Source organism: Juglans regia, chromosome 5 (genome assembly GCF_001411555.2).
Source record: "Juglans regia cultivar Chandler chromosome 5, Walnut 2.0, whole genome shotgun sequence".
NCBI lineage: Eukaryota > Viridiplantae > Streptophyta > Magnoliopsida > Fagales > Juglandaceae > Juglans > Juglans regia.
The window spans coordinates 18,125,491-18,152,481 of record NC_049905.1 but is presented as its reverse complement, the minus strand read 5'-3'; the positions used below and the strand labels follow the sequence as shown (position 1 = coordinate 18,152,481).

Sequence of the window (26,991 nt, the reverse complement as noted above, 5' to 3'; positions counted from 1 at the left end):
CCAAAATCATCTCAACCCATCTTATCTTATCTCGTATAACCATTATAATTTTTCTAAATTTTCAAACAAAATATAATAAACAATTCAACTTTTTCAAGTTCTAAAATAAAAATAATATTCTAATAATTTTTTATTTAATTTTTTTATTTTCATCTCAACTTATTATCGAAACCTCCTTGAAGACATTAGCAAAGGAGTAATGGAGCTTTACTTTGGGGTGTAAGATATTTGAAGAAAAAAAAAAAAAAAGACTCAACATCAAAGATAAATGAACTTTCAAATATTTTCATTTTTTTTCTTTATATTTTTTCAACTTTTTGATATGTACCCAAATTTACTTGAATCTGACCCGGATAAGGAAATTGATCAGCAATCAGAGACCATCAAAAGGTTTTAGACCTTTGGGTCAACTTGTCCTAAGAGGAAAATTTTTATTTGTGTAGCTTTTTTTTCTGACATTATTTTCCAGTTTATTAGCCTTTATGATCACATCCCTTTATTCTCCCACCTTCACCTTCTTAAATTTAAAAGAAAAATATAAAAACATAATTGGAAAACTAATTAAAATACAGGCCAACCAAAATGGAATGTGGTTTACAAAAAATAGTCAGAAGTGAGCCCTCGATGATTGAAGATGGAAAATTTTCTAAAAGTATAATGCTACTTGTCCCAACATGGGTCCCATTAATTTTTTTATGTTTAATTTATTTAATAATTAAGGAATTATTTCTTTAATAGTATTATAAAAAAATTTAAATATATAAAGGTATAAAAAAAAGAATGTAAAAAAATAAAAAAATCAAATGACATTATCGGAACCCATTATTGGGCTACTCTCTCAGTGGATATAGCACGACTCTTTCTAAAAATTGGACATCAATATTATGAAATTAATCAAAACTTTGTCTCCAACACCCAATATTAGAAAAAAGATGCTTCGTGATTTTTCTTTTTGCTAAACGTACATACAATACCGGAATACCCCATTCAATCCAAGTTTCTTGAAGTGTGAGGCATCCTTACCTAAATCACCAAGTTGATTTGAACATATGAGATGCTAACTGTACTTAAACAGAGTACAAAAAATTTAGTTTTTCATGTGTAAATTATTGATATACTAACCATTATGAAATTTAAAATTTAAAATTTAAAATTTAAATTTCAAAAGAAAACCGATAAAATAAGTCTTTTATATAAAATTATAAGTATATACAACACCATTCTTTGAATATTACTCATCAATAAACCCATTCCACGGGTTGTGTTGAATTTGGTAACCTCAGACCAAATCATCAAATTGCCCGATTGCTAAGAGCATATAATGTTACAAATTCTTGTTATGTGTTTTCACATATATATATATATATATATATATATATATATATATATCAACCTACTATATATAGGTCAACATTACGGTGAACAATAAAAATTATTTACTTAATAATAAATCCCGTCTATATCACTCTTCAATCTTCATTTATGTTTATTATCATGCAAGAGGAAGGATATAAGATTAGAGTTTGAGATATATAAATTTTAGAGGTTAGGATCTTTAATGATATATCACTACAAGTAAAATTAATATTTATGACAAATTAATTGTGATAAAAATGACTATTTCATGTTATGAGAATAGATATATTTTCATAAAAAACATAACTGATCATAAATAAATATTTAATTTGATCGTAATTATTAGGGGTAAAAAAAAAAAACCGGCGAACCAAACCGGTGGGTTTGGTTCGGTACTGAGTTTGGTTCAGTCCGGTACCGGTTTCATTTTTTTCAAAATCGATCTCATTCCAGTTTTCCTTTTTCTAACACCTTACCGAACCGGTTCTTATATATATATACACATATACATTGTATTTTATATATATATATATATATATGTTAATTATGTGCTCACGTAAAATACTAGAGGCAGGCTAGGTAATAATGTTGATGTGAAAGCTAGTACAAAATTTGAAAACAAAATATAATTAATATGGCAGAATGAAATTATATGAGCATCATAAAAAATAGCATTCATCTGCAGTAGTGGCCGAGAAGGATTTTGAAAATTGATAGGACATATAGCCTTTACAAAAATGGCTTATTATGCAGAAGAGATTGTATAAAGTAAAAGCTCTTTTTTTCATTTTTTTTTTCTTTTCTATTTTTTTATTTTAAACTCTTGAGTGATGTTTTTATAAGGTTATGAATGATATACAACAAGTAAACTCAAATCGTATTTGAATAAAATTAGATCATACTCAACTCCTAAAGTCTAACCATGTACGTATGAATTCAATTTGTTCACACACCCTTATAAATTCCAACAGTTTCCAAAGGATTTCCTAGATATCATGGGTCATATAAAACATGCTTCAATATTGGTGCTGATTTTTCAAGTCAATGAACATATTCTTCACGTCTACTGCTTGCTTAATTAATTAGCGCATTATTGTTCAAATTTAATGACTTGACCATCAACGTACATCATGATTTTTCTTTCAAATGGAGGAGGTCTTCTCGATCGTGGAGCTTTTTTCTTTAAAGTATCTAATAAGCGTGTCTCACATTTATAAGTTGAGCATGAGCACTACAATATATCTATAAGAGCTGGCAACGATATTATGTACTCTAAAAATATATAATTAATTTTCTATATTATTGAAAAATAGATTTTCAATAAACGTCTTAATTTTTAGAATATCTTTTACTTTTTGTCGATGGAAAAAATTATATTTTTCTTTTAAACAAGAACCAAAGCAGTCTCAATCTTCTTTTTCCGCCCCTAATATATAAGCATCGCTGAAATCTGGCTGTGTATATATTGCAAGTGATAGACCATATAATCAACATCTCATAGAAGACAGACTCGACCACTATATTTGTAGAAGATAGGCCCCTTGACATTGAAAGAGATAATAACAGCTAATGGATTTTGTTTGATAACTTTTTGTATTATATTTAATTTTTATATTATTATTATATATATTATATGCCCTAATATATACGCAACGCTGAAATCTGGCTGTATAAATATTGCAAGTGGTAGACCACATAATCAACATCTCATAGAAGACAGACTCGACCACTATATTTGTAGAAGATAGGCCCCTTAACATTGAAAGAGATAATAACAACTAATGGGTTTTGTTTGATAACTTTTTGTATTATATTTAATTTTTATATTATTATTATATATATTATATGCTACATTTCTAATTAATATAACATGAAATTCTAATCTTATTATTAAAGTTTATTAATCTTCTAATATAAATTTAATATACTAGTATAATTGGGCACTAATTATATTATTTTAATATTATTATTCAAGTTTATTAATCTCACTAATAAGTTAGACACTACTTATATTATATTACTATAATTGAACATTAAAGAATTAGTACTTGTTAATAATAAATACTAAATTCTCATAATTAAGTTTAGTATTAAAAAAATTATAATATTAAACATCTATAGTGTCAGATTTTTAATTGGACCGAAAAAAAATTTTGGTCCAGATGCACACCCTTAGAGTGAACAAGTATTGCGTGTTATTTTTTAAAAAGTAAATAAATATAAATTTATATAAAAAGTTAATTATTTAATAATAAATTTTATTATTTTAAAAAAAATAGGTGATATTTATACAATTTATAAGTTATAACTGTTCTTACATAATTCATAAAATAATATTTTTCTCACGCGCTAAGGCAGGTTTGATCATCGATGTTTGTTGGTATTGTCGGTGCTCCCTTCATCGCCAGCCACTCGGTGTGAGCCAACCCCCCCCTGTGAACATGCTGGTACACATGAGTACAAAGAAGCACGTGGGTTTGAGAGTGAAGTCTGTGGCACTCACGGAATTTCAGATCAAATTCAAATGACTCATTAATTGGTCAAAACCTCATTTTCGAGCACGTGAATCACACGTGCACCACTTAAAACTCAGACTTTGCAAAATGTGGACGCCCTTACAGTGTGCTCTGATCTTATCCCATTCCATGACACAAATAGATACCCAAAATAATAGAGGTTGGAGAAGGAATTTGCGTGGTGCTCATATGCACCTTATCCTAATCTAGACGTTAACAAAACGACCGTGGAATTAACGATGAAGATGTGCATCCATCAGTCTCATATAAAATAATTTAAGGATGAGATTTTGGGTGGCTCAATATTTTACTGTATATTTATCTAAAAATAATAATATATACAGTTTTTAAATATACAAATTTTGAATACTCTCTTTAAAAAATTTGAATAAATCTAGAATAGGCATTTATAGTTTGCTAGTTTTAACAAAATTGCTCGAGATTTTTACTTTTCATCCGATTATTATATGTAAAATTACTACTTATTCTAAAAGTTTAAGATAATAATAAGAGGTAGATTTAATTGTTTAAATTTATCTTAACACTCTCCCTTCTCCCTCAATTAGTGGATCCTATACGTAAAATATTTAACTAACGTAAAATATTTAATTAAATGGAATAGAATGTAGAGTTAGGGTTATAATTGAAAACCTCTATTCTGACACTATATAAAATCATTTATTTCTTAAACATCATTCAAATACAAATACTTTCAAACTAATCATTGCAATTTTTTCAAAATTTAAACAAAAAATTAAAAATAATTTAACTTTTTCAAATACCCAAATAAAAATTATATTAAAAAATTATATTTTAATAATATTTTAATTTTATAATATTTTTTATTCAATATTTTCTCTCCTTTTTCAAAATCTCATAAAATTACTATTTATTATTTTATTATTATTTTTTATCTACTTATTATTATTATTTAATATTTTATTATTATTTTTTCATTACTTTTTTACTATTATTCATAGAATATATGAGGTCACCTCACTAACTAAACACAATCTGACTCAAAATATCTTATTATTATTCACAAAATATCTTATTACTATTTATAAAATTATAATGTTATCTAACTCTCCAACCTTATTCTGAAAGCACAATAAAAAATATGAACCACGTGAGCACGAAGGTATACAGCTCATTGGTGCAAAGCGAGCTCGCATCACACGGTGGTCCTACAAATATTACCCGTCCTCACTTGCTGATATCATCAAACGACGAAACTCAATCATTCATAAATTATTGCAGCTAACTTAATTATTTATTTAAATCAAAGTTATGTACAAACGTTGCATGGGTTAAGTTTGCTTCTCACGTGACCAAATTAACAATGCTATTATTGCTCTTAATTATTCACTCTATTTTGCAATATTACTTTCAAATCTAAATATTATGATTTTCATTTACATTTGTCATCTAATACATTTCAAGTAAGGGTGGCAAATTGTGTTAACGGATCGTGTTCATATCGTATCAAGGCATACACATTATACTATATGGATTAACACGTATCAAAATTTCAAACCTTAATACAACTAATTAAAATAACGGATTGACACGACATAACACGTTTTGATCTGTTATCAATTATCTATAAAGTAAATTGACACGACACGACCCATTTCAACATGTTTCAACCTGTTTTATGTTAATGGATTAAACTGATCCAAATAACCCATTTGATCCAATTAATATAATTTTACATCAAATTTAAAATCATAATATCTCTCAAAAATATAAAAATAATTCCTGATGACCAATATCAATACTTCTCATATTTTAACATATAAACCAATATTACAAATTACAATCTAAACAATAGAAAACACAAAACCAAATTTAAATCCAATTGTACAATCCAAACAATAAAAAACCAAAATAAAAATTCCAACAATACCAAATATTAGCATAAGTCCAAAGTTACAATCCAAACAATACAACCATAAACATATTGTAATAATATTAAAGTTACAATCTCAATAATAATAAACACAAATCGAACCATCTTATTAGTTTATAGAAGTGGAGTGTCCTCATTTCTCCTAAAAGAGCCACTTTCATGATTGTTCAATAGCATTAAAAGGTGAAGCAAGACCTTCCAAGGAGAGTCTGTGAGAGAGAGAGAGAGAGAGAGTGCAGGTTGTTTAAATCTTTTCTCATAGTTTTCTACTAACAAGAAGCATAAGAACAATTTCTATACAAATATTTCAAATATTAATATTGCAGGGGGCACTGGGAAGAGAAAGAAATGGAGAAGGGGAGAGAAAATGGCTGTGCTGGGGAGAGGAGAAAGGAGAAGGGATACGCGAGGGAGAGGGGGGAGCATGGAGAGAGGAGAGATGAAATTTTTTTATCATTCATACAGGTGTGGAATGGAGTTTCCTGCACCTTCTACGTGGCAGAACAACATTGGACTGGTGTAAAAATTGGGAAGGCAGCTATCCGGCCTTGAGCTTTTTCCTTCAAATAACTCATTAATTGGTCAAAACCCCATTTTCGAGCACGTGAATCACACGTGCACCACGTAAAACTCACAGACTTTGCAAAATGTGGACGCCCTTACAGTGTGCTCTGATCTTATCCTACTCCATGACACAAATAGATACCCAAAATAATAGAGGTTGGAGAAAGAATTTGCGTGGTGCTCATATGCACCTTATCCTAATCTAGACGTTAACAAAACGACCGTGGAATTAACGATGAAGATGTGCATCCATCTGTCTCATATAAAATAGTTTAAGGATGAGATTTTGGGTGGCTCAATATTTTACTGTATATTTATCTAAAAATAATAATATATACAGTTTTTAAATATACAAATTCTCAATACTCTCTTTAAAAAATTTGAATAAATCTAGAATAGGCATTTATGGTTTGCTAGTTTTAACAAAATTGCTCGGGATTTCTACTTTTCATCCGATTATTATATGTAAAATTATTACTTGTTTTAAAAGTTTAAGATGATAGTAAGAGATAGATTTAATTATTTAAATTTATCTTAACACCCTCCTTTCTCCCTCAATGAATGAGTCTAATACGTAAAATATTTAATTAAATAGAATAGAATGTAGAGTTAGGGTTAGAATTGAATATTTCTATTCTGACACCATATAAAATCATCACTTATTTCAAAAGTTTAAATTGTTAAAAAAATATATATTTAATCATTTATATTTATCCTAATATTACTAAAACACAAAAATCAAAACATATTTTGTATTAATCAAAATAAAAGCATCTGATAAAAAATTACATTTAAATAATTTTCAACTCTACCATCCATTTTTATAAGCCCCAATATAAAACATATTTTACACAAACTTTTAATTCAAAATCTCTCTTTTTTCACAAAATCCAATAAATAATATATCTAACAAATTTCTCAAAAATTCACTAAATTTAGGCTCCATCTGAAGATGTTGATATTAATTCAATTTAATCTAATTTTAAGTTAAATCTAACATCAAAATATTTAATTATCAAATCACTAAATATCACTCAACTCAAAACCTTTTTACATGTGAGATTCATAACATTTTTCAACTCAACACCTCTTTACATATGGGACCCACAACCTTTTTCAATTTTCTATAAATACATTTAAACTCATCTTAACATTTGGCCCTATTTGGATTCAGAAAATGTTTCATCTTATCAATTTCATTATTATAACTTTCTCAAATTCTGACATAAATATAATAAACAATTCAATTTTTTCAAATTCTAAAATAATAATAATATTAAAAAATAATATTCTAACAATATTTTACTCAACTTTCATCTTCTATCTAAAACTATTTCATCTCATCTCTGAATTCAAACCAACTTTTTATCTTAGGTGAGCTTACAAAATTCACTTCATCATCTTAACTTACTACAAAATTAACATGACCTGATATAATAATTTAGATTATAAAGTTATTCTTATCATAATATATATATATATATATATATATATATATATATATATAACGCACATATCAAATTATATAAATTTATAAATTTATTTTTATAAAATTTTTGTGGTCACTATAGCAACTCCCAAGACTTAGGAGTTTTTTGGAAAAAGTTTAAATTTTAAAATTCTCATCTCTCCATCTTAAAATTCTCATTTCATCTCATCTATTTTCTAAACATCACTCAAACATAAATACTTTTAAATTAATCATTACAATTTTTTCAAACTTTCAAACAAAAAATTAAAAATAATTCAACTTTTTTAAATATCCAAACAAAAATCATATTAAAAAATTATATTCTAATAATATTTTAATTTTATAATATTTTTTATTCAACATTTTTCTCTCATTTTCTAAAATCCTATAAAATAAAAGGATTCGTTTAGATACTATTATTCATTATTTTATCATTACTTTTTATCTACTTTTTATTATTATTTATTATTTTATTATTACTTTTTTATTACTTTTTCATAATTATTCATAAAATATATGAGATCAACTCACTGTCTAAACACAATCTAATTTAAAATATCTTACTATTATTTACAAATTATCTTATTACTATTCATCAAATTATAATCTTACCTAACTCTCCGAACTTATTCGAAAAGCACAATCAAAATATGAACCACGTGAGCACGAAGGTCTACAGCTCATTGGTGCATAGCGAGCGAGCATCACGCGGTGGCCCTACAAATATTACCCGTCTTCACTGGCTGATATCATCAAACGACGAAACTCAAATCATTCATAAATTATTGCAGCTAATTTAATTATTTATTTAAATCAAAGTTATGTACAAACGTCGCATGGGTTAGGTTTGCTTCTCACGTGACCAAATTAACAATGTAGTATTGCTCTGAATTATTCTCTCTATTTTGCAATATTACTTTCAAATTTAAATATAATGATTTTCGATTACATTTATCATGTAATACATTTCAAGTAAGAGTGACAAATCATGTTAACGGATCGTGTTCGTATCGTATCAATGCATGCACATTATACTATATGGATTAACACGAACATGACTCGTTAAACTAAACGTGTTAGAATTTCAAACCCTAAAACAACTAATTAAAATAATGGATTGACATGACATGTTTTGACCCGTTATTAATTATCTATAAAATAAATCGACACGACACGATCAATTTCAACATGTTTCAACATGTTTTATGTTAATGAGTTAAACTGACCCGAATAACTCATTTGATCCAATTAACATAATTTTAGGTCAAAATTAAAATCATAATATCTCCTAAAAATATAAAAATAATTCCTAATGATCAATATCAATACTTTTCATATTTTAACATATAAACCAATGTTACAAATTACAATCTAAACAATAGAAAACACAAAACCAAATTAAAATCCAATTATACAATCCAAACAATAAAAAACCAAAATAAAAATCCCAACAATACCAAATATTATCATAAGTCCAAAGTTACAATCCCAACAATACAACCATAAACATATTGTAATAATATTAAAGTTACAATCTCAATAATAATAAACACAAATCTAACCATCTAATTGGTTTATAGAAGTGGAGTGTCCTCCTTTCTTCTGAAAGAGCCACTTTCATGATCGTTCAATAGCATTAAAATGTCTTGACATGTCTAAAATAAGGCCATGTCTTTAGCATACTGATGCCATCTTTACCAATATCATAATCTTGCTTGATATCTTCAACTTAAGAAGATTGTTACTGTATACACTTAAGTAAGAGATTAGTACACAAACATTAAGTTCAACTTGTCAAAGATAGGATGTCTCCACTTATTCCATATATGTCCATACAAAGACATTATATTCTTAACCTGAATAAGAAATATAAATTTAGCATAGAGGAATACTGTGCATCAGGCTATCAACCATTATTCACTAAAGAAAAATTGAGCATATTTAAGATACATGTTCTTATGAATGGCTTAGAGCATCCTCATTGGCTTGATATATTTAAGATACATTCTTATTAACATTTAACATTTAGAATATAATTATATTAACATTTAATAATACTTTTTTTAATATTAATTTAATTAGAATATAATTATTATTAACATCTAATTGCTAGAATTACAAAATGTGATAAAAATAAAAATAATTAATTAATTATTAAAATAATAATATTTTATGATTATATTGAAAGTAAATGGATAATCCAATGTGAGGATTGAATTTAAATAGAATATACAAATGTAAATTTATGTGATATTAGCTAAAATTTGAAGATGCATTTGGCCAATCCAATGAGAATGCTCTAAACCGGAGAATTAGAGAGATTTTAATGGAATACACTACTCAATTTAAACATACCAACAAATGGTTGAAGTTAGAATTTGAGATATAAAGAACTGACTAGAGTGCAAAAAGATATCCGACTCAATTATTTACTCTTTACAAAACAAACTTGAAAGAAAAGTTTGATTATAGTGTTGGGGTATATTAGAGAAGGTAATCTAGCAAAACATCATGTCTAAGAGTTTAAGCAAAATTAGAGTAGATAGACAAAGGAAATCAATAAAAAGAATTCGGAGTAATAGAAATTTATTTACTTCTTATTTAGTTAAAGAGTAACATAAATCTTATCAAAATGTTCTGCTAACAGTTACTGATTGTATAACAATGCATGGACAGGGACCAATAGCAACACTAAAGATGTTAATAATAACTAATTAATGTGACTTCAAATCACCTAATGGTAAAGAATACCTAGAAGATCAAATGGAACCTCTACACCCATTGAGACTTGCAATCATATTCAACCCAATAAAAAATGGCAAAAGGGTTATTTTACCAGATTAAAATAAAATTGAAATATAACTAACAAACATTCTTAATAAAAGTGGATTGGCATGCAAAGGCAATTGTAAGTAATGCACATAACAATGGTAGGAAAAACCTAATACCTTGGATTTCACAAGACAAGTTGGGGCATTTCTCAAGCATTCCGATGCAACTCCTCCATAAGCCCTAGCCAGTCCACCAACTCCAAGTTTAATTCCTCCAAAATACCTGGAATTTAAGAGATGTGAGCAGTACGAGAACTGCAACAATATACTGACCAACTAAATCTCATGCAAGTAACACAGCTAATTGAAAGCAGAGTCTAAGACATGAACTCAATGAAACAAGATGTACTATCAAACAAAAGTAAAAATAATGGGTTTCTTGAAGATCTCATGAAGGCGAAACTTGAAGATCTGAAAAGCATAAATTATCTAATTATTTTCCACATTTTCTAAGTCGCTAAATGGAACACTACCACTAAAAAAGAAACAACAAAATTTTCTTCTCGATGACAACATTAAAATTTAAAGAGAAGGAAAAAAATACAGTAAAAGAATATTTCTATGTTAACTATAAAACGTCATCTAAAAAACCACGCCTTCAAAGCTTTTTCGGATGAGCATTCATCAACTACCACAAAAAGCTTGATTTATCATAAGAAAAGATTGAGAGATAGGAGGTTTTACTGCTTAAGAGATTGGGATGTCGTCTGCTTGAGAGAAAGGGAGACCAACGACGATTATTATTTTTTAAATTTGAGTCATTATATTTACAAGCTGATACGAAGAACACAGCATTCACATTATTGATATAATACTATTAGATTTGCAATATTCAATTTTAAAAAAATTTCTTATAAACTAATCCAGTCACATTCACAATAAGCAGTGTGTATATTTCACACCAACTTGTAAATATAATTTTTCTTTACATATTATCATCTAAATTATATCAAATAATATATGATATTTTAAGTCGTTTTATTTATCTACCAATTAAATATATAAACACTATTTTATATTGTGCTATAAAAAATGACAATAATAAGTTAAGGAGCTATAATAATTATATAATGATCATGACACCACGTGGCCACCCTGCATGGCGCGTATCGGAAACGAAGCAACAAACGAGAGTGGCTAAGCTGAGAGGGGTCACATCCACTCGCGGAAAGATCTCCTCCCTCGCTTTTCCTCCTCCTTTCCCTTTAAAAATAAATAAATGAAAACGGGAAAAGCATACTCAGTTCGCAGACCCCTTTTTCTGCAGTTTGCGGTTCCCTCCCTGAATCACATAATTCCCGTCACCTTAACCAGTTATAGTTATTCCGCCTCACGTTGATTTCATCCCCCGGCGCACGTTAGGCTCCACTACCGGACTGCTGCTCTGAGAGTGACTGTGACTGATCTTGGAAATGGCTTCGGCGAGGGTAGATCTGGACGGAAATCCGATAAAGGCGATGACGATATGCATGATCGGTGCTGGAGGCTTCATTGGCTCCCACCTTTGCGAGAAGCTGATGGCCGAGACTCCGCACACCGTGCTGGCCGTCGACGTCTACAACGACAAGATCAAGCATCTTCTCGAGCCCGCCGGCTCCCATCCATGGTCCGATCGCATCCAGTTCCACCGCCTCAACATCAAGCACGACTCCCGCCTCGAAGGCCTCATCAAGATGGCAGATCTGGTCCTCCATTCCGTTCTCTCCCTTCATACACTCTCTCTAGAATCCGATCCCATTTCTTTTGGTATTGTTTCGTTTCGTCTTTCCTGACTTTTATTTTCTTGAAATTTTTGTTCGCATTGTTGCAGACAATTAATCTGGCGGCGATTTGCACTCCGGCAGACTACAACACGCGCCCGCTCGACACGATTTACAGCAATTTCATCGATGCGCTCCCCGTGGTAAGCGTCAGTTGATATCGGAATGCCCGTGTTCCCGGCAGGGTTCTCTGCCTTCTTTTCCCGATTCAATTGGAACTGATTATCATTGGTATCGTATTTCTTTTTGGGATATTTGGTCGTTATTGTGGTGGAATTTTATTTAAGGCGATGTGTGTGATTCGACTAGGTTAAGTACTGCTCGGAGAATGGCAAACGTCTCATTCACTTCTCTACTTGTGAGGTGTATGGGAAAACGATTGGGAGCTTTCTCCCTAAAGATAGCCCTCTTCGTCAGGTAAGCCTTCGTTTTCTTTATTTATTTATTTATTGCTCTGAATTTTCTTTTAAACTTAATTGCTTGGTGGCATTTCGAGCATAAAATACAGATCTGTAATTTTCTTGCAAACTTTTATATGATAAATTTGTTTAAGTAATTCAGATAGTTTGTCGTTAGCATTGGTTGTGAAGTATAAATATGTCGATGGCATCACATTGGATGTCTATATTCCAATGTTTATCAAGATTTCAAAAAATCTGTGTAGGAGTCGTCGATTAACGAAATTTTGGACAATAATATTGATATTAGCAATTAAAATGGTTGCCTATGACTCTGTAGAGTTTTGCTGCAGCGGTGGTGGTTGAAGGTCTTTGTCCTTGCATGTCTTGCTATCCATTAAATATATGCTGTAATGAATATTGTTTGTACAAACGCAGGACTATGCTATTGGTATAGAAACCATAGAATTTCTACAGATCTCTTTTACCTAGCTATCTTCTTTACATGATGAATTTCAATTCATTTTCTGTTGAATATTTCACCGTGGTCCTAGTGCCTGACTTTTGTGGGTTTATACCATTCGCTTTGAATGTGTATTGATCAACGGAGTTGTTCAGAGTAATGTTACATTTTCTCTGGTGTTGCTTTTGTTGTCTTTTTATTGTTGAGAGTTGTTTACTAAAAATTTGAATAATGGCCATCTTTTGATTTTATGGGTTGTAGAGTAGGAAAAGAAAGGGGTTGGGTGTGGAACAAAGCAGAGCAACTATTACTCAGTGTTTTTTGTATCTTCCATTAAAAGGGACTTTGGAAAGAGCACCATCAGTCTAGCATTACTTGAATCTGTTCCAAATTGCAATTGCTTGATAGATACACTGGCATTTTTGGTTGGGACAGAATAACATTTCAAAATAAGTACTACACACATATCTTGAACGAATAATCCCCTTTTGCTTCACCTTTTTTTCAGAAAAAATTAATGCATCTAAGAGATTGATGAGAATGTATTGAATTTCTTTGGGTAAGTCATTGTTGTTTCTTATTTAGCTTGTCTGCAATTAGCCAAGGCATTTTCTCCTATCTGCTGTAGGATCCTGAATATTATGTTCTTAAAGAAGATGCCTCCCCATGCATTTTTGGTTCTATTGAGAAACAGAGATGGTCCTATGCATGTGCAAAACAATTGATTGAGAGGCTAATTTATGGTAAGCTATCTTTTCCATTGACCTGGCTGGTTTTTAATTGGTACATGTAATGTGCATTTCTGACTTTTTTTTTGTCTTATTTATTACAGCTGAGGGTGCAGAGAATGGTATGGAGTTCTCAATTGTGAGACCCTTCAACTGGATTGGACCCAGAATGGATTTCATACCCGGCATTGATGGTCCAAGTGAGGGCGTTCCAAGGGTTTTGGCATGCTTTAGTAATGTATGATAATTTCTGTTGTATTTTGCCACTCTCTCTCTCTCTCTCTCTCCCTATTATTTTGTTGTAAGCACGTCCTTCCTGTTACAGAATCTCCTGCGTCATGAGCCACTCAAGCTTGTTGACGGTGGCCAATCCCAGAGAACTTTTGTTTATATAAAGGATGCAATTGAAGCAGTTTTGCTGATGATTGTAAGTGCAATATACTTTATTTTAAAATTTATGTTTGGCATGCAAAAGAGGTAGCTGAGTGGTGTAATCCTTTTTTCTTTCAGGAAAATCCAGCTAGAGCCAATGGCCATATTTTTAATGTGGGCAACCCTAACAATGAAGTTACAGTTAGGCAGCTTGCTGAAATGATGATTCAGGTGAAGGGTTGTTTTTTATGCATATATACGAATTGTGGTCTAATGAAAATGCATTAATGAATTTTTATGCTTTTCTTGGGCGAGATTTTTAAAACTTGATGTTCGTGCAATGTACAGGTCTATTCAAAGGTAAGTGGGGAACCTTCTGTGGAAGTACCTACTGTTGATGTGAGCTCCCAAGAATTTTATGGGGTGGGATATGATGATAGTGATAAGAGAATTCCTGACATGACCATAATCAATAGGCAACTTGGTAATGATTATTTTCTGTTTCTTTTTACTTTTTTGTAAAATTCCTTGAGATTTAGGAGCATTGTGATGGAAGTTATGGATTATGATTGTCAGGTTGGAACCCAAAGACATCTCTGTGGGACTTGCTTGAATCAACACTCACTTATCAACATAGGACGTATGCTGAGGCTGTTAAGCAGGCCATTGCAAAACCAGCTGCCAACTAAATCAAAATGGTGTATGGTGGCACTTAAGAAGTGGATCTTGCTTATGTTGCTGCCGATTAGCAGGTGTTACCATTCTTTCGAAGCCCATCTTATAATATATGTTAATGGTTGATTCGCATATGCGCTACATTTTTTTGTCTTTCCAGTGTCAGTATAGCTGAAGTAGCTAGGAATGTGTTTTGGATATTTCGTGAAGAACTTAGATTCTGTTATAAATGCTTGTTATACCACTGTAATTGGTCAGTAAAGCTTGGCTACTAGATGTTGGGGGCCGTTGTTAAAGGAAAGCTGGAGAGTTGTGGGTATGCTTATCGTTCCTATAACTTGTCACTCCCAGTGTGTTGTATTATTCTGTTTGACGATCTCCGGCTCATGTTTCTTAATTTATTGTTTATTAATTTCAAGCAATTACTTATTTTGGTTGTCTTTTAGTCCAAAATTAATCAGTTTCATCAGATCAAGTAGACGAGATCTCCATTACAATTTTAGAGAACGTGGCCTCATAATGAGTAGTAACAATCAATTAATATATTTTAGAGAAATGATATTTATAGTTTTATAGAGTATGCAAGCCTTGCAAATTCTTTTTAAAAAAATTGGATAAACTTGAGATTTACATAAAAAAAAATATATATATATATATATATTTAAGAGAGATTCTACCTAATCAAAATGTAGTTTGTCATTTTTATATTTTTATCTTATTGTTTAAATATGTGTATGTTTAAATAGAATTACAAAAATAACAAATCATGTATTGATTATGTGGATATATATGGTATAAGGCTTCCATGTAGCGTATCCTAGAATTGTATCAAACATTACTAATTTATTTACTCTATTTACGGGAATGGTTGCAGTCTATCACTATCAAAAGCAAAACAACAATTTAAACAAGAATGGTAGCAATCTATCACTATCCAGGTCACAACAACGATTTAAACAAATGTTATTTTGTTCATCACATGGTAGAGATATTGTAACACCCTGGTCCTAGAGGTCCATAGAATTAGCTCATGTCACCTTTCATCATCTCCAATAACACACTTAAATACTCCAAAGACTCCATAAAAAAACTTTTTTTTTTTTACTTATAAAAAAAGACTCCATAAATATATATGTTTCTCTACAAGAACACCAAATAAATATCTCAACATAACAAACAAAAATCTCCATGAAGACTCAACAATATCCATGTCTCAAAATACTCAAAATAACAAAAATTAATAAATCTACTAAAATGGACTCTCCAATAATTATTTGTACCATTGGACACTTATTCCTATACGATCATCAAATCTTGTTAGTACTTCATACTCTTAATTTTCAGTTGAACTATCAAAATTATTTGAAAAATATACGGGACCGGACCGAATGTCGTCACTCCACATATTTTGGGACCAAGACCGACCAGTCCATAATTCGGTCTAGTCTGGTTGGTTTTGCCGGTCCGGACTGAATTACTTACAGACCTAACTGGGTGTCCAAGAAAAAAGTCAACTCATTAAGTAGAAAACATATACTAGTATGTAAACATGAGCATTTACAGAGTTCAGAATGCAGAACAAAATATTTTTAGTTTCAGAATGCAGAATCATAACATGTTATCAAAAATATCAGAGCGAAAATTAAAAAATATTCTTATTCAAAAACCTTTTGGCATAGCAAAACTAAAACATCGTATCTAAACAGAATTTTATGTTTAATCCCCGTGGTAGGGTTGTGCAAACCCCAGCGGCCAATCGAGCAAAAACAAAATATGAATATTCTACTTATTATTCCCGGAACTTCGAGTGTGAACATAGAAAATACTACATAGAAAACCACTTTAATTCCAAAGTGATTACACCAGAAATAGAAAAGTTGATACCAACCCGTACAGAGGCTATAGTTTTACAACCGTGGTAAGGTCATAGAAATGCAAAAATAGAACCATATACAGAATCAGAATGTCATGCAAAAAGTTTTAAGCTGCCACATCTTATAAAAACAAAGTACTGGACAAAATCATATCATCTTCATAATAAAAAATTCAAAATAGATTTAGAGCATCTTCCCATAATCATGCATAAATTTTCATATTCGCTCTTTTTGCTCAGTTAAAAAATAATGCAAAAAAATAGCTCATGTCTACACCAATTATAACAAAAGTACTTTTCTCTTTTATACATATTTCATGTATAATGCAGAATAAATAATTGAGATTGTTTCAAATTTATTTTCATAATAAAGCATGCATATTTTTCAAAACCAACCTCAGTTAATTTATTTTATGCAAAGTTTAGTATAGAAACTCCACTTACCTCGACCTTTTAACTTCTTTGAATTTTCCCCACGACTGTGTCAAATGAAGATCAATCGTCACCTATAAAATAGACACGTAACTTATTAAAATCCTTAATTAAATACGCATTTTGATATTTAAGTCCGAAATACTAAAATAACCTACTTTTCCTAAAAAAAAATCTAAAATTCTCGAAACTTTAAAATACCATCACTTTTCAATTTCATCGATACCCACTTAATTTTTCCAACTAATACATTAACTCTAATTTATTTCTATAAAATATGACATGAAGGAAAATGAGTCCAACTTAAACATAGTTTCGGAAATAACTAATTTAAGTCCATTAAAACTCAAAGTTAAATTTGAATATGCCCGTCTACAACAAAAAGTCCATTAGAGTTTAGCCAATCAAAAATATCAGGTCATCTTGGTCGATACACTATAAAAAATATTCCAACCTTTATAAGATAGCTATACCCTATACGGCAAAAGGATTTTTAAGGGCAATCTTGTAAAAAGCTTATAACATGTGGGTAAAAGTCAAATACTAGTAACAAGTTCTTGATGAACCACATATACTGAGAGAAAGACCGTGTGTTAGACCCACCGAGAACAACAATGAAGTGGCGACAAGGTGGTTGGAGCTGCAGCAGATCACTGTGGGAGGGAGCGAGAGAAAACTGTTATGGCGGGGGGAGAGAGAGAGAGAGAGAGAGAGAGAGAGAGTGATGAGAGAAATGGAGAAGACACTGTGGGGGAGAAAGAAATCGGGCGTGGGCTTACCGGAGTGGCACGTGGGTGACGGAAGGGTGGCTAGTCGGCGTCACTAGACTTCACCATGCCGTGGCTGGTGCCACCTAACGAGATCGATCGAGAGCTAGAAGATTGGGGCTACTCTGTTTTGATGTGGTGAAAACAGAGGCTTTTGCGTGATGACCAACGGTGGCTCCACTTGTGGGTTCACAGCTAAGTTACGGTGGTGGCACCACGAGTGGTTGAGGAGAAGGTTGGCGGTGAGGTTTGGGCAGGGTGGTTCCGTGTGGTGGACGCACAAGGGGTTGGGCTTCCGTGATGGTGAGGACGCGCAACTGGAGTTGGACGGCGGCTTGGTGGTCTGTGGTTTGGTGGTCACGGCCAGGCAGGCCAAGGGTTGGCGATTGGATGCGAAGGAACTGACGGCAGTGGATAATCTACTCCTGGAGCGTGGACTAGAGGGCAATTGGTGCGTGCATGGCCTGCGCTGTGGGGTCTCTAGCCGGCAACGTGGTGGTCAGGGTTCACGATAGCTGAGCAGGGGGCGTGTTAAGGTGGTGGTGTCCTGCTTGAAAACTATGTGCGGGCAACCCTAGTTTGGAAAAAAAAAAATGAACATCCTGCTTATACGTGAATATATATACATGAGATTGTTGCCATGAATGCAGTGGGAGGGAGACGTGCATGGCGTGGAGTCTGGACTTGTTCTCACGGGCTTGGGTCTTGGGCGTACGTGATTTGGGCCCTTCCATGAGTTATGATTCAAACTCTAAAAATAATATAATTTGTACCATAAATTTTTCGGCCAAATTCTCACTTATCCGTTAAAAAGTTTTAACCTAATTATCAAGTTCATAAAATCTATATTCTGTCAAAATAAATTTTTAGACCCGTAAACTATTTCAAAATTATTCTTTAAATCTCAATTGGGTTTTCAAACCTATTAACCCAAAAATAAATTTTACAGAACCTGCAATTAACTTGGGCTTGGTGCTGGGCTTAGGTGCTATAGATATAATTTTTTTTATGTTTTTTGTTGCCACGTTTAGAGATATTTAATATTATTCTTTTACAGACTTATCATAATTTCAAAGAACCAAAGTAAACAAAAAAATGCCAGTGATTGAGTGAAACAAAGCCAAAAACTTAAATATGTTTTAAAACATCCATAAAAACTTGAGATTGAATCCTCTTTATCTAAATAAGCTAAGCCTTGGAGAGTCCTCTCATAACATATTTAGTGAATTTAAAAGAGCAACATATTGATGTAAAAATTATCTGCATGCTTCAAAGACATGATTTTTTTTTTTGCAATGTAGCTCTCCTACGAAACTCCATGTGCCAACCTCATTGATCTGATTCTAACCTTTTTAATCCAAATAGCTGGAACAGGGACGAATGCATGGGGGATCAGGATGATATTTAAATACATTACCAAAGCATTTTAAAAACTAAGGTCTAATTAAAAAGAAAAAAAGAAAAAAAAGAGGTTATAAAGAATGGAAAGTTAGAAGCTTAATCAAGTTTTATGTGAATATGAGTTTGGGTATGAATTGTTTTTAATAACCTTTTTATGACTTTGGGTTATACCTAATCTCCTTTAATTTCAGGCCTTGAGAGAGAGAGCATGGGTTTCAGGTCAAACAAGAACCACCAGTTTTTTTTTTTTTTGGTTCTTCTCCTAAGTGATAGAGTACACTACCTGCAAAATGTTAAAGAGCACCACCCTAAAGACAGAACACAGAGAGACAACTTCCTTTCTTTTGTTGCTGTTGGTGAGATTTCTTAAGAGAAGACAGAACAGGATCAACTGAAGCATTAGTAGGTTGTGAAAACTCAGAATCTGTCAAAATAGATTTTGTTAAATAAAAAAATAAAAAAAAATTGAAGATATCTCAACCGTCGACCGATATATATTTATGAAGGAAATATTATATACCTCATTCTTATCTCATTATGTTAATGTAATATTACTAATTAACCTTTGAATTTGTTATTTCGAACTATAAAAATAGATTTAATGGTTGATAGGTAGTACTGTGTTAACATAGTAAATCATAAAAGAATTAGGTTAGGTTTAGATAGTGAGTTGAGATGAGAGTACTGACATTAGACTAGCCAAATGTCAATCAAGTTTAAATCTTGACTAAATTTCATTAAAATTAGCTATATTGGACTAACCAAATCATTTCAAGTCAAGTCATGAGGTACAGTAAATGAAAAACCAAAATCATATTTTATTTGGTGAGTTACTATTCACCAACCAAAAGAATATCTTATTAAAAAGTATTCTCGTTCTATTCATTTCTTCTTCATGTTAAATAATTTGTTTGGAAAGTAAAAATTAAATTATTAATTAGTATATAAAATGTATTTATAAAATATAAAAAAAATTTATTAAAATATATAATATTATATTATTATTTTGATTTTGGAATAACTAGTTCAACGTGGATAACTTCTTCAAAGATAAAGTCAAAACCTCAAAATTTAGTCAAATTTTGGACCAGGCCATTGCCAAGGCTCTAAGATGAAATTTAAAAGTTAAATAAAGTATTGTTACAACATTATTTTGGTTTTGAGATTTGAAAAAATATAATTATTTATTATATTTTATATTTTATATACAAATTTAAAAAAATTATAGTGATTAGATGAGATGTAAGACATTTTGTATTCAAACCTTCCCCTAGTGTTCCTTGGCGTTGTGATGCTTTGCCATTGAAGATTGGATATTGAATTAATCTGAACTTTGGGCTCCCATACGTTAACTCGTAAAATACATATAATTAAATTTCTGTAGTTATTTTGACTTTGTTAAATTAAATTTAAGGAAAGAGTGACAACCAAAACCGTCGCTTTGGCCGAGTGGTTAAGGCGTGTGCCTGCTAAGTACATGGGGTTTCCCCGCGAGAGTTCGAATCTCTCAGGCGACGAGCTTTTTCTAAAAATACTTTTCTCTCTTTTTTAACGAATTGGAAGGACGTACCGTCTTCAGCTCCCTGGATGCTTCCGGAAAATCCTTTTTTGGAGTCCGTGAATCATCCGCCAAAGTTGGTCGCTTTGTATAGACGACAACGTCAAGAGCCACGTGCTCAGTCTCCGATGCGTCTGGTCGGAGTTCGTTAAGTTGCTGTCGCCGGTTCTGGAGATAGACGGAATGGTGATTTGAAAGAGGAATTCAGAGTTTTGAAGAGTAGTTACGCGGAAGATATTGATTGCAGCGCCGGAGATGGTAGTGGCGGCGGTAGTTGAGGGGGAGATTTTTTTGGAAATGGTGGTGATGGGAAAGAGGAGGGCGGTGGTGATAGAGAGGAGGAGAAGGAGTTCGGGCCTATATTGAGGCTCGAGGAGATTATGAAGGAGACGGAGGCTCGAGGGGCTGAGCTTCCTCCTGATATGTTGGATGCCGCCAAGACCGCTGGGGATTCGGCAACTGCTTCTTCAGCGGTACCTGGATTTGCAGGTGCATGTGCAATTGAAACAAAAAGTTTGGGAGTTTGATTAAGGCTCGGTTTGGTTGCTGATAAAAATTGGCAGACTGAATGCAGAAAACAAAAAATGTATAATGTAGTGTTTTTTTGGTTTTTCCTGTTTAAAGCTCAATTGACTCAGACTCCTAATGATACTCTCCTGACAAGAGATAAACTTTACCTTTTTAGGTGTTTGGCGTTTCATGGATGCTGCAACTCTCTTCCCTCACTATCTTTGAGTCCGTATGATCATGGGCGATTGGTAGTGGTTACTACGTAGGACCCTTCCCACCGTGGATTGAGTTTCCCTTCATCTTGGGTAGTGACTCATGTTTCTCTTAGAACCAGGTCGCCGACATTAAACGATCTCTAATATTTGGTTTTTGTTCATTCTTTTGGCATTTCATTTTCCAGGGGTCTTGCTGGCCACTGGGCTTTTTGATGAAGTATTTGCTCTAATGCTTCAAGCCAAATGCTGGCTGATCCTTCTTTTCTTTTTAAGGTTGGAACTTGGAACAGAGGTTTGCTTTGTGTTTGTCTTTTTGAATCAATTACACAAGTCAGTAGAACTAAATAATCCTTGAGAAATGATAGTTGCTGTCATGAGAATGGAAGTACTGCACAATTATTTAAAAAAAAAGTGAATAAATATGAGATTCATATCAAAAAATTAATTTTTTAATAATAAACTCTATTCTTTTTCAAAACGACTGCACGACACTTACACACTCTACAACTATATGTATCATTACTCGAGTTGACTTTGGCTTGAAAATGTCCATATTACGGGGCTTGTTTTGAGTGGCCTTGTTTTTGTTTTAAAAAAAGAGCCAGTAGAACTCGATAATCATTACTTGGATTAATCCACATTAAAACATTAGCCGATCAGTTGGGTCTGGTTCCCTTTTCGTGGCGTGTGCATACCAGTGGTTAATTGGTTTGTCAGTGTGTGCTTCAGCTTGATCAGAGCATATCATAGGGTCCTCACTCCTCAGAGTTGTTACCAAGTTTCTTATTCTACTGTAATAGAAAATCTTATGGTTATTTTGGTGGTATGCAGATAGTCATAGGTTCCTGTTGTGCAACATTTGCAGAGGTTCAGAAAAGATACAAGGATTTTTGGTCAGAGTTTATGTTGTATACTGCGGATCTTTTAGTTGGGTATGGTTGTGGACGTTGCTTTGGTTGGTTTTGTTGGCACCTTATGTTCATTTTGGGTAGCCATCCCCATCGAGAAGTTTATTTGGACACATACAACATGCTTGTGCTGCTCTTTCCTAGCAGGTTGTGTTGCAGCATACTGGCATTGTGAAGTTTTTCATTTTGTTTGTAGGATCCATCCAAGTTAAATTCTGCAGTTATCATTCTGGACTTGTGCTGTTATGTATGCTTACTTTTGTACTTTGCCATATGCTGCCTAGTGCTAGAAAATTTCTATACTAGATCGGTGGAGGTTTAGATATAAAGTGCAACTATCTGAGTTTTTCTTTCTTTAGTTTTGTATCTTAGATGAAAGTTGCGCAAAGGATTTGGATGATTTACAGCTGGAGAATTTTTTAAAAGGAAGGAATGGTGGTAGTGTGGCTGAAAAAGAACTTACAGGTACCCCATCCCAGGCAGAGTTGGTGAGCTTAAGTGTGGAGTTTATGGGAGAGAGATGATTACTAAATAGAAAGCTACTATAGTATAGTCTAAAGTTCTGTGACATAAGAATACTCGTGAGAAAAAAAAATTCTGTGACATAAGACTGAGCTTTTTTTTTTTTTTATTATTATTTTTTTTTAATGTCGGGACGCTTTCCAAGGTAGGGTCTTTCGGACCTACTCTTGCAGAGTAAATTTCAATCTCGTGCACCGTTTACACTTATGAGATGTTGAACCTAGGACTTTGAAGGGAATGATATCCCAAAACCAAGGCCTTCACCACTTGGGTCAATCCCTTGGGGTTTAAGACTGAACTTTCTTTGATGGAGCCTTTTCTTTTCCCTCCTAATGTTTTAAGTAAGGGTTAATTACATTTTATCTCTTCGAACTTTCACTCAATTCGTAATGTATCTCCGAAACTAATAATTGCATCAAAGTGAGCTCTCGAACTTTCAAAACATCACAATCCTCCCCTTCCGTCTACTAACAGCGTTAAATCTAATGAAAATTCATTGCACGTGCTGCTCATGTGTATAACATTCACTACAAAGATGTAATTTTCATCTAATTTATTATTATTAAACATATAAAATATAAAATAATATATACTCTTAATTAATAATAAATAATAAATCATTAAATAATTTTTTATTAATTTATATATAGTTTTAACTCTGATGCAATTGTTAGTTTCAGAGACACGTTATAAATTAAGTGAAAGTTCAAAAGAATAAAATGTAATTAAGCCTTTAAGTTATTATTTCAAATTACATCCTAAATTGACGAGACTCTCTCTCTAAACTCTCACAAGCCAAAAAAAAAAAAAAAAGAGACGATGACAAATAATCTCTGACTTAAATTTGCTCGAGAGCATTAATATCTAATTCTTTTAGATTATATAAAAACAAAAACTAGTTTCAAATTTGTTTACTTTCCGTTTTGACTTTTATTTATTTGTCATGGGGGTTATACTGAAAAATAAAAATAAAAAGACAAAGGAAGACAATGTACACATATACGTACTTTAAGGACGTGACTTGTTCATATTTGGGGATGTATAGCGGACCTAGTCAAATACCTTCTGGTATCTTGTATTTTCTTTACACTTTCAAACTATTATAATGTAGAAATTAGAGAATTAGTATTTATTAAAAAAATAAAAAATTACAAAAGCGAAGATCATAGAGCTTGATCCTCTGTTGACATAATTTTCCAAGATAAAAGTCTCATCCATACAGTTTGTCTGGCAACATGACTTGTTGCTCCATCAGTAAGGCTTCGTTTGGTTACTAAACATCTCTCAACTTATCTCAACTCATCATTACAATTTTTTCAAATTCCAACATAAAATATAATAAACAATTCAACTTTTTCAAATCTCAAAATAATAATAATATTAAAAAATAATATTCTAATAATATTTTATCATCTCAACTCAACTCACTTCAACATCCAAACGCAACCTAAATTTTTCCATCACATGTTCCAATAAGGTATCTGGTTTAAATTCTTAGGGATTGGCTCAAGGTGGTAAAAGCCTTGGGCTTGAGATATGTTTTTCCTAAATCTAAGATTCAAATCTCCTTATGTATAAACAATCTCTAAGAACTACCGGATTAAGAGATTTTTTCTTTAAATCACTCGACGTGCACTTGTGAAAAGCTCTTTACCGAGAGCTTATGCATCCTAGGATTAGTTGTGACACTGTTTTGAACACCTGGCGCTAAAAAAAAAAATACCTGATTTAAGTAGTCCACGATATTTTATTTTTATATCAGTTCATACGATTACAATGAATATGTGTAGGTTGTTATCTTCACCACCCTTTACCTACATTTTGAGAATGACTCAGTTGCAAACATCAGGAGTATAAAGAAATCAGAAGAGCACATACATGTGCCTCCTCTTGTGCAACGTGGTGTTTTTTGGGGTACGTCTTTCCTTTTTTTCCTCATATTCCAATATTTTGTATCATAACTTTGTACTAGCATGGTCAAGTACCCGACAACTTTTTTCAGTGGTCTATGTGCTCCTGTGAATGGCTTTCTGTTTTAGTTTCTCCTCATATTCCAACCAGTTCGTCTAGGTACAGACGATTTGGCGAACGAATCCGCATATGAGGCTGATGTGGCTTGTTGTTGTCAGTGCTTTTTTTTATTTAAGAAAAAAAAAAGGCAAAGAGATGAGAAGAAGAACACCATCGGCTTCCCAAATTCATTTTCTTCTCCCCTTCGTCTCCCCTCCCCCAAATCCCATCTTTCTTTTGTTTTCTTTAATTTCTTTTTTTTTTTTCCATTCTCTTTTCATGCCCTTGAATAAAATAGACAACTCATGATCCACTGCTACCCTATAAGAAACCACAATATATATGCATCATTTTCTGAAATAAAACTCTCCCTCTCTCCGTTCACTGTCCTCAGATTATTCTAACTTTAAGAAGCAAAATCCTAGAACTAGAAGCAAGAAGCTTGAGTATAAGTACAAAATCGCAGAAGCAAAGAAATACAACATCATCACAATTTCCTAGGAAAAAAGCTATTGTTGCTCTAAGATCCAAGAAAAACCAAACAAAAACCCAAAAGAGATCCATGGACTCAATCCCATAATTAATTAGGGGTGTCAAATCGTGTTAACGGGTCATATTCGTGTCATGTCAATACATGTATATTATACTATATAGGTCAACCTTAACCCGACCCGTTAAGCTTATCGTGTCAAAATCTCAAACCCTAACACGACCCAATAACATAACGGGTCATGTCGTGTCAACCCGTTTTGACCCAACATGAACACGACACGACCCATTAACCCAACACGAACACGACACGATAAAAGCGGGTTAGGGTTTACCCTTAACGGGTTGACCTGTTAAGACATGATAGCTTAACGGGTTGATAACGGGTCAATCCGTTAAGAAAGTTAAAATTACAATTATACCCTTATACCTAAAAAATAAAATTGTTGGAATTTTAATTTCGATATTTTTATTGTTTAGATTGTAATTTTGGACTTATAGTTAGTTTTATATTTTTTTTATAGATATTATGATTTTAACATTTATATAAAATTATGCTAAACTTAATTAGATTAAAGAGGTTAATTTTGAGTTTGTTTCAATCTATTTACATAAATAGGTCAAAACGGGTTGACACGACAACACTAGCATCAATGATTATATTACCATCAATAATAGCTTAACTGTCGCAAGCTCTTCTTCAACAGCTTCTACTCCTAGCAGGCACTACGAAAACCAGAAGCTCCGGGACTGGAACACCTTCGGCCAATACCTGAAGAACCACTGTCCTCCTCTTTCCCTCCCAAGATGCAGCAGTGCCCACGTTCTTGAATTCCTTCGGTAGAGCATAAATTAATCGGCAGTACTAGTTTTTTCCCAAAATCAACTGGTTTTGGGTTAATTTATGATTCTGTTGAGAATAAAAAAAAAAATATGAACCCAAGTACAAGCTCATCAGGAATGAACTTGAAAATCCGTAGAGCAAAGTCAAGGCTTCAGATGCTAAAGGGCGAAAAGGAAGAAATGAGTTTTCACTTTGTGGGTCCCATGCCTGACGGGTGCACAATGGGTGCGTAGAGTCGCTTGCATTTAGATTTATTCTATTCAAATACAACCCAAAGTTACTTTTTTGGGTTACAACATCTCTTGAAAGATCTTGATTATGGACAACTTGAGAGAGTGATTTATTGTTATAAATTGGCATTATAGGTGTAAGGAGAAAGTGATAACTCAGATGATCATTTTTTTTTTTTTTTTTTT

The 26,991-nt window shown here is 32.3% G+C and overlaps 1 protein-coding gene, 1 long non-coding RNA gene and 1 other non-coding gene across 3 annotated transcripts; 2 read left to right on the top strand and 1 right to left on the bottom strand.

Annotated features, from left to right (window-relative positions):
* Positions 1-9,282: 9,282 nt before the first annotated feature.
* Positions 9,283-11,409, bottom strand: LOC109007298. Its single transcript, XR_001998758.2, has 3 exons — positions 11,335-11,409; positions 10,768-10,873; positions 9,283-9,675 (listed from the first exon to the last, which is right to left on the bottom strand). It is a non-coding gene; the product is annotated as an uncharacterized LOC109007298 (long non-coding RNA).
* A 444-nt stretch (positions 11,410-11,853) lies between these two features.
* On the top strand, positions 11,854-15,491 carry LOC108985441 (UDP-D-apiose/UDP-D-xylose synthase 2-like). The gene is made up of 9 exons (XM_035690177.1): positions 11,854-12,335; positions 12,461-12,553; positions 12,720-12,827; positions 13,900-14,014; positions 14,104-14,237; positions 14,325-14,426; positions 14,510-14,602; positions 14,720-14,855; positions 14,948-15,491. Exons 1-9 carry the CDS (start codon positions 12,063-12,065, stop codon positions 15,058-15,060), a joined length of 1,167 nt encoding a protein of 388 aa, XP_035546070.1. The 5' UTR covers positions 11,854-12,062; the 3' UTR covers positions 15,061-15,491.
* Positions 15,492-20,954: 5,463 nt separating this feature from the next.
* Positions 20,955-21,036, top strand: TRNAS-GCU. The gene has a single exon. It is a non-coding gene; the product is annotated as a tRNA-Ser (tRNA).
* Positions 21,037-26,991: the final 5,955 nt, after the last annotated feature.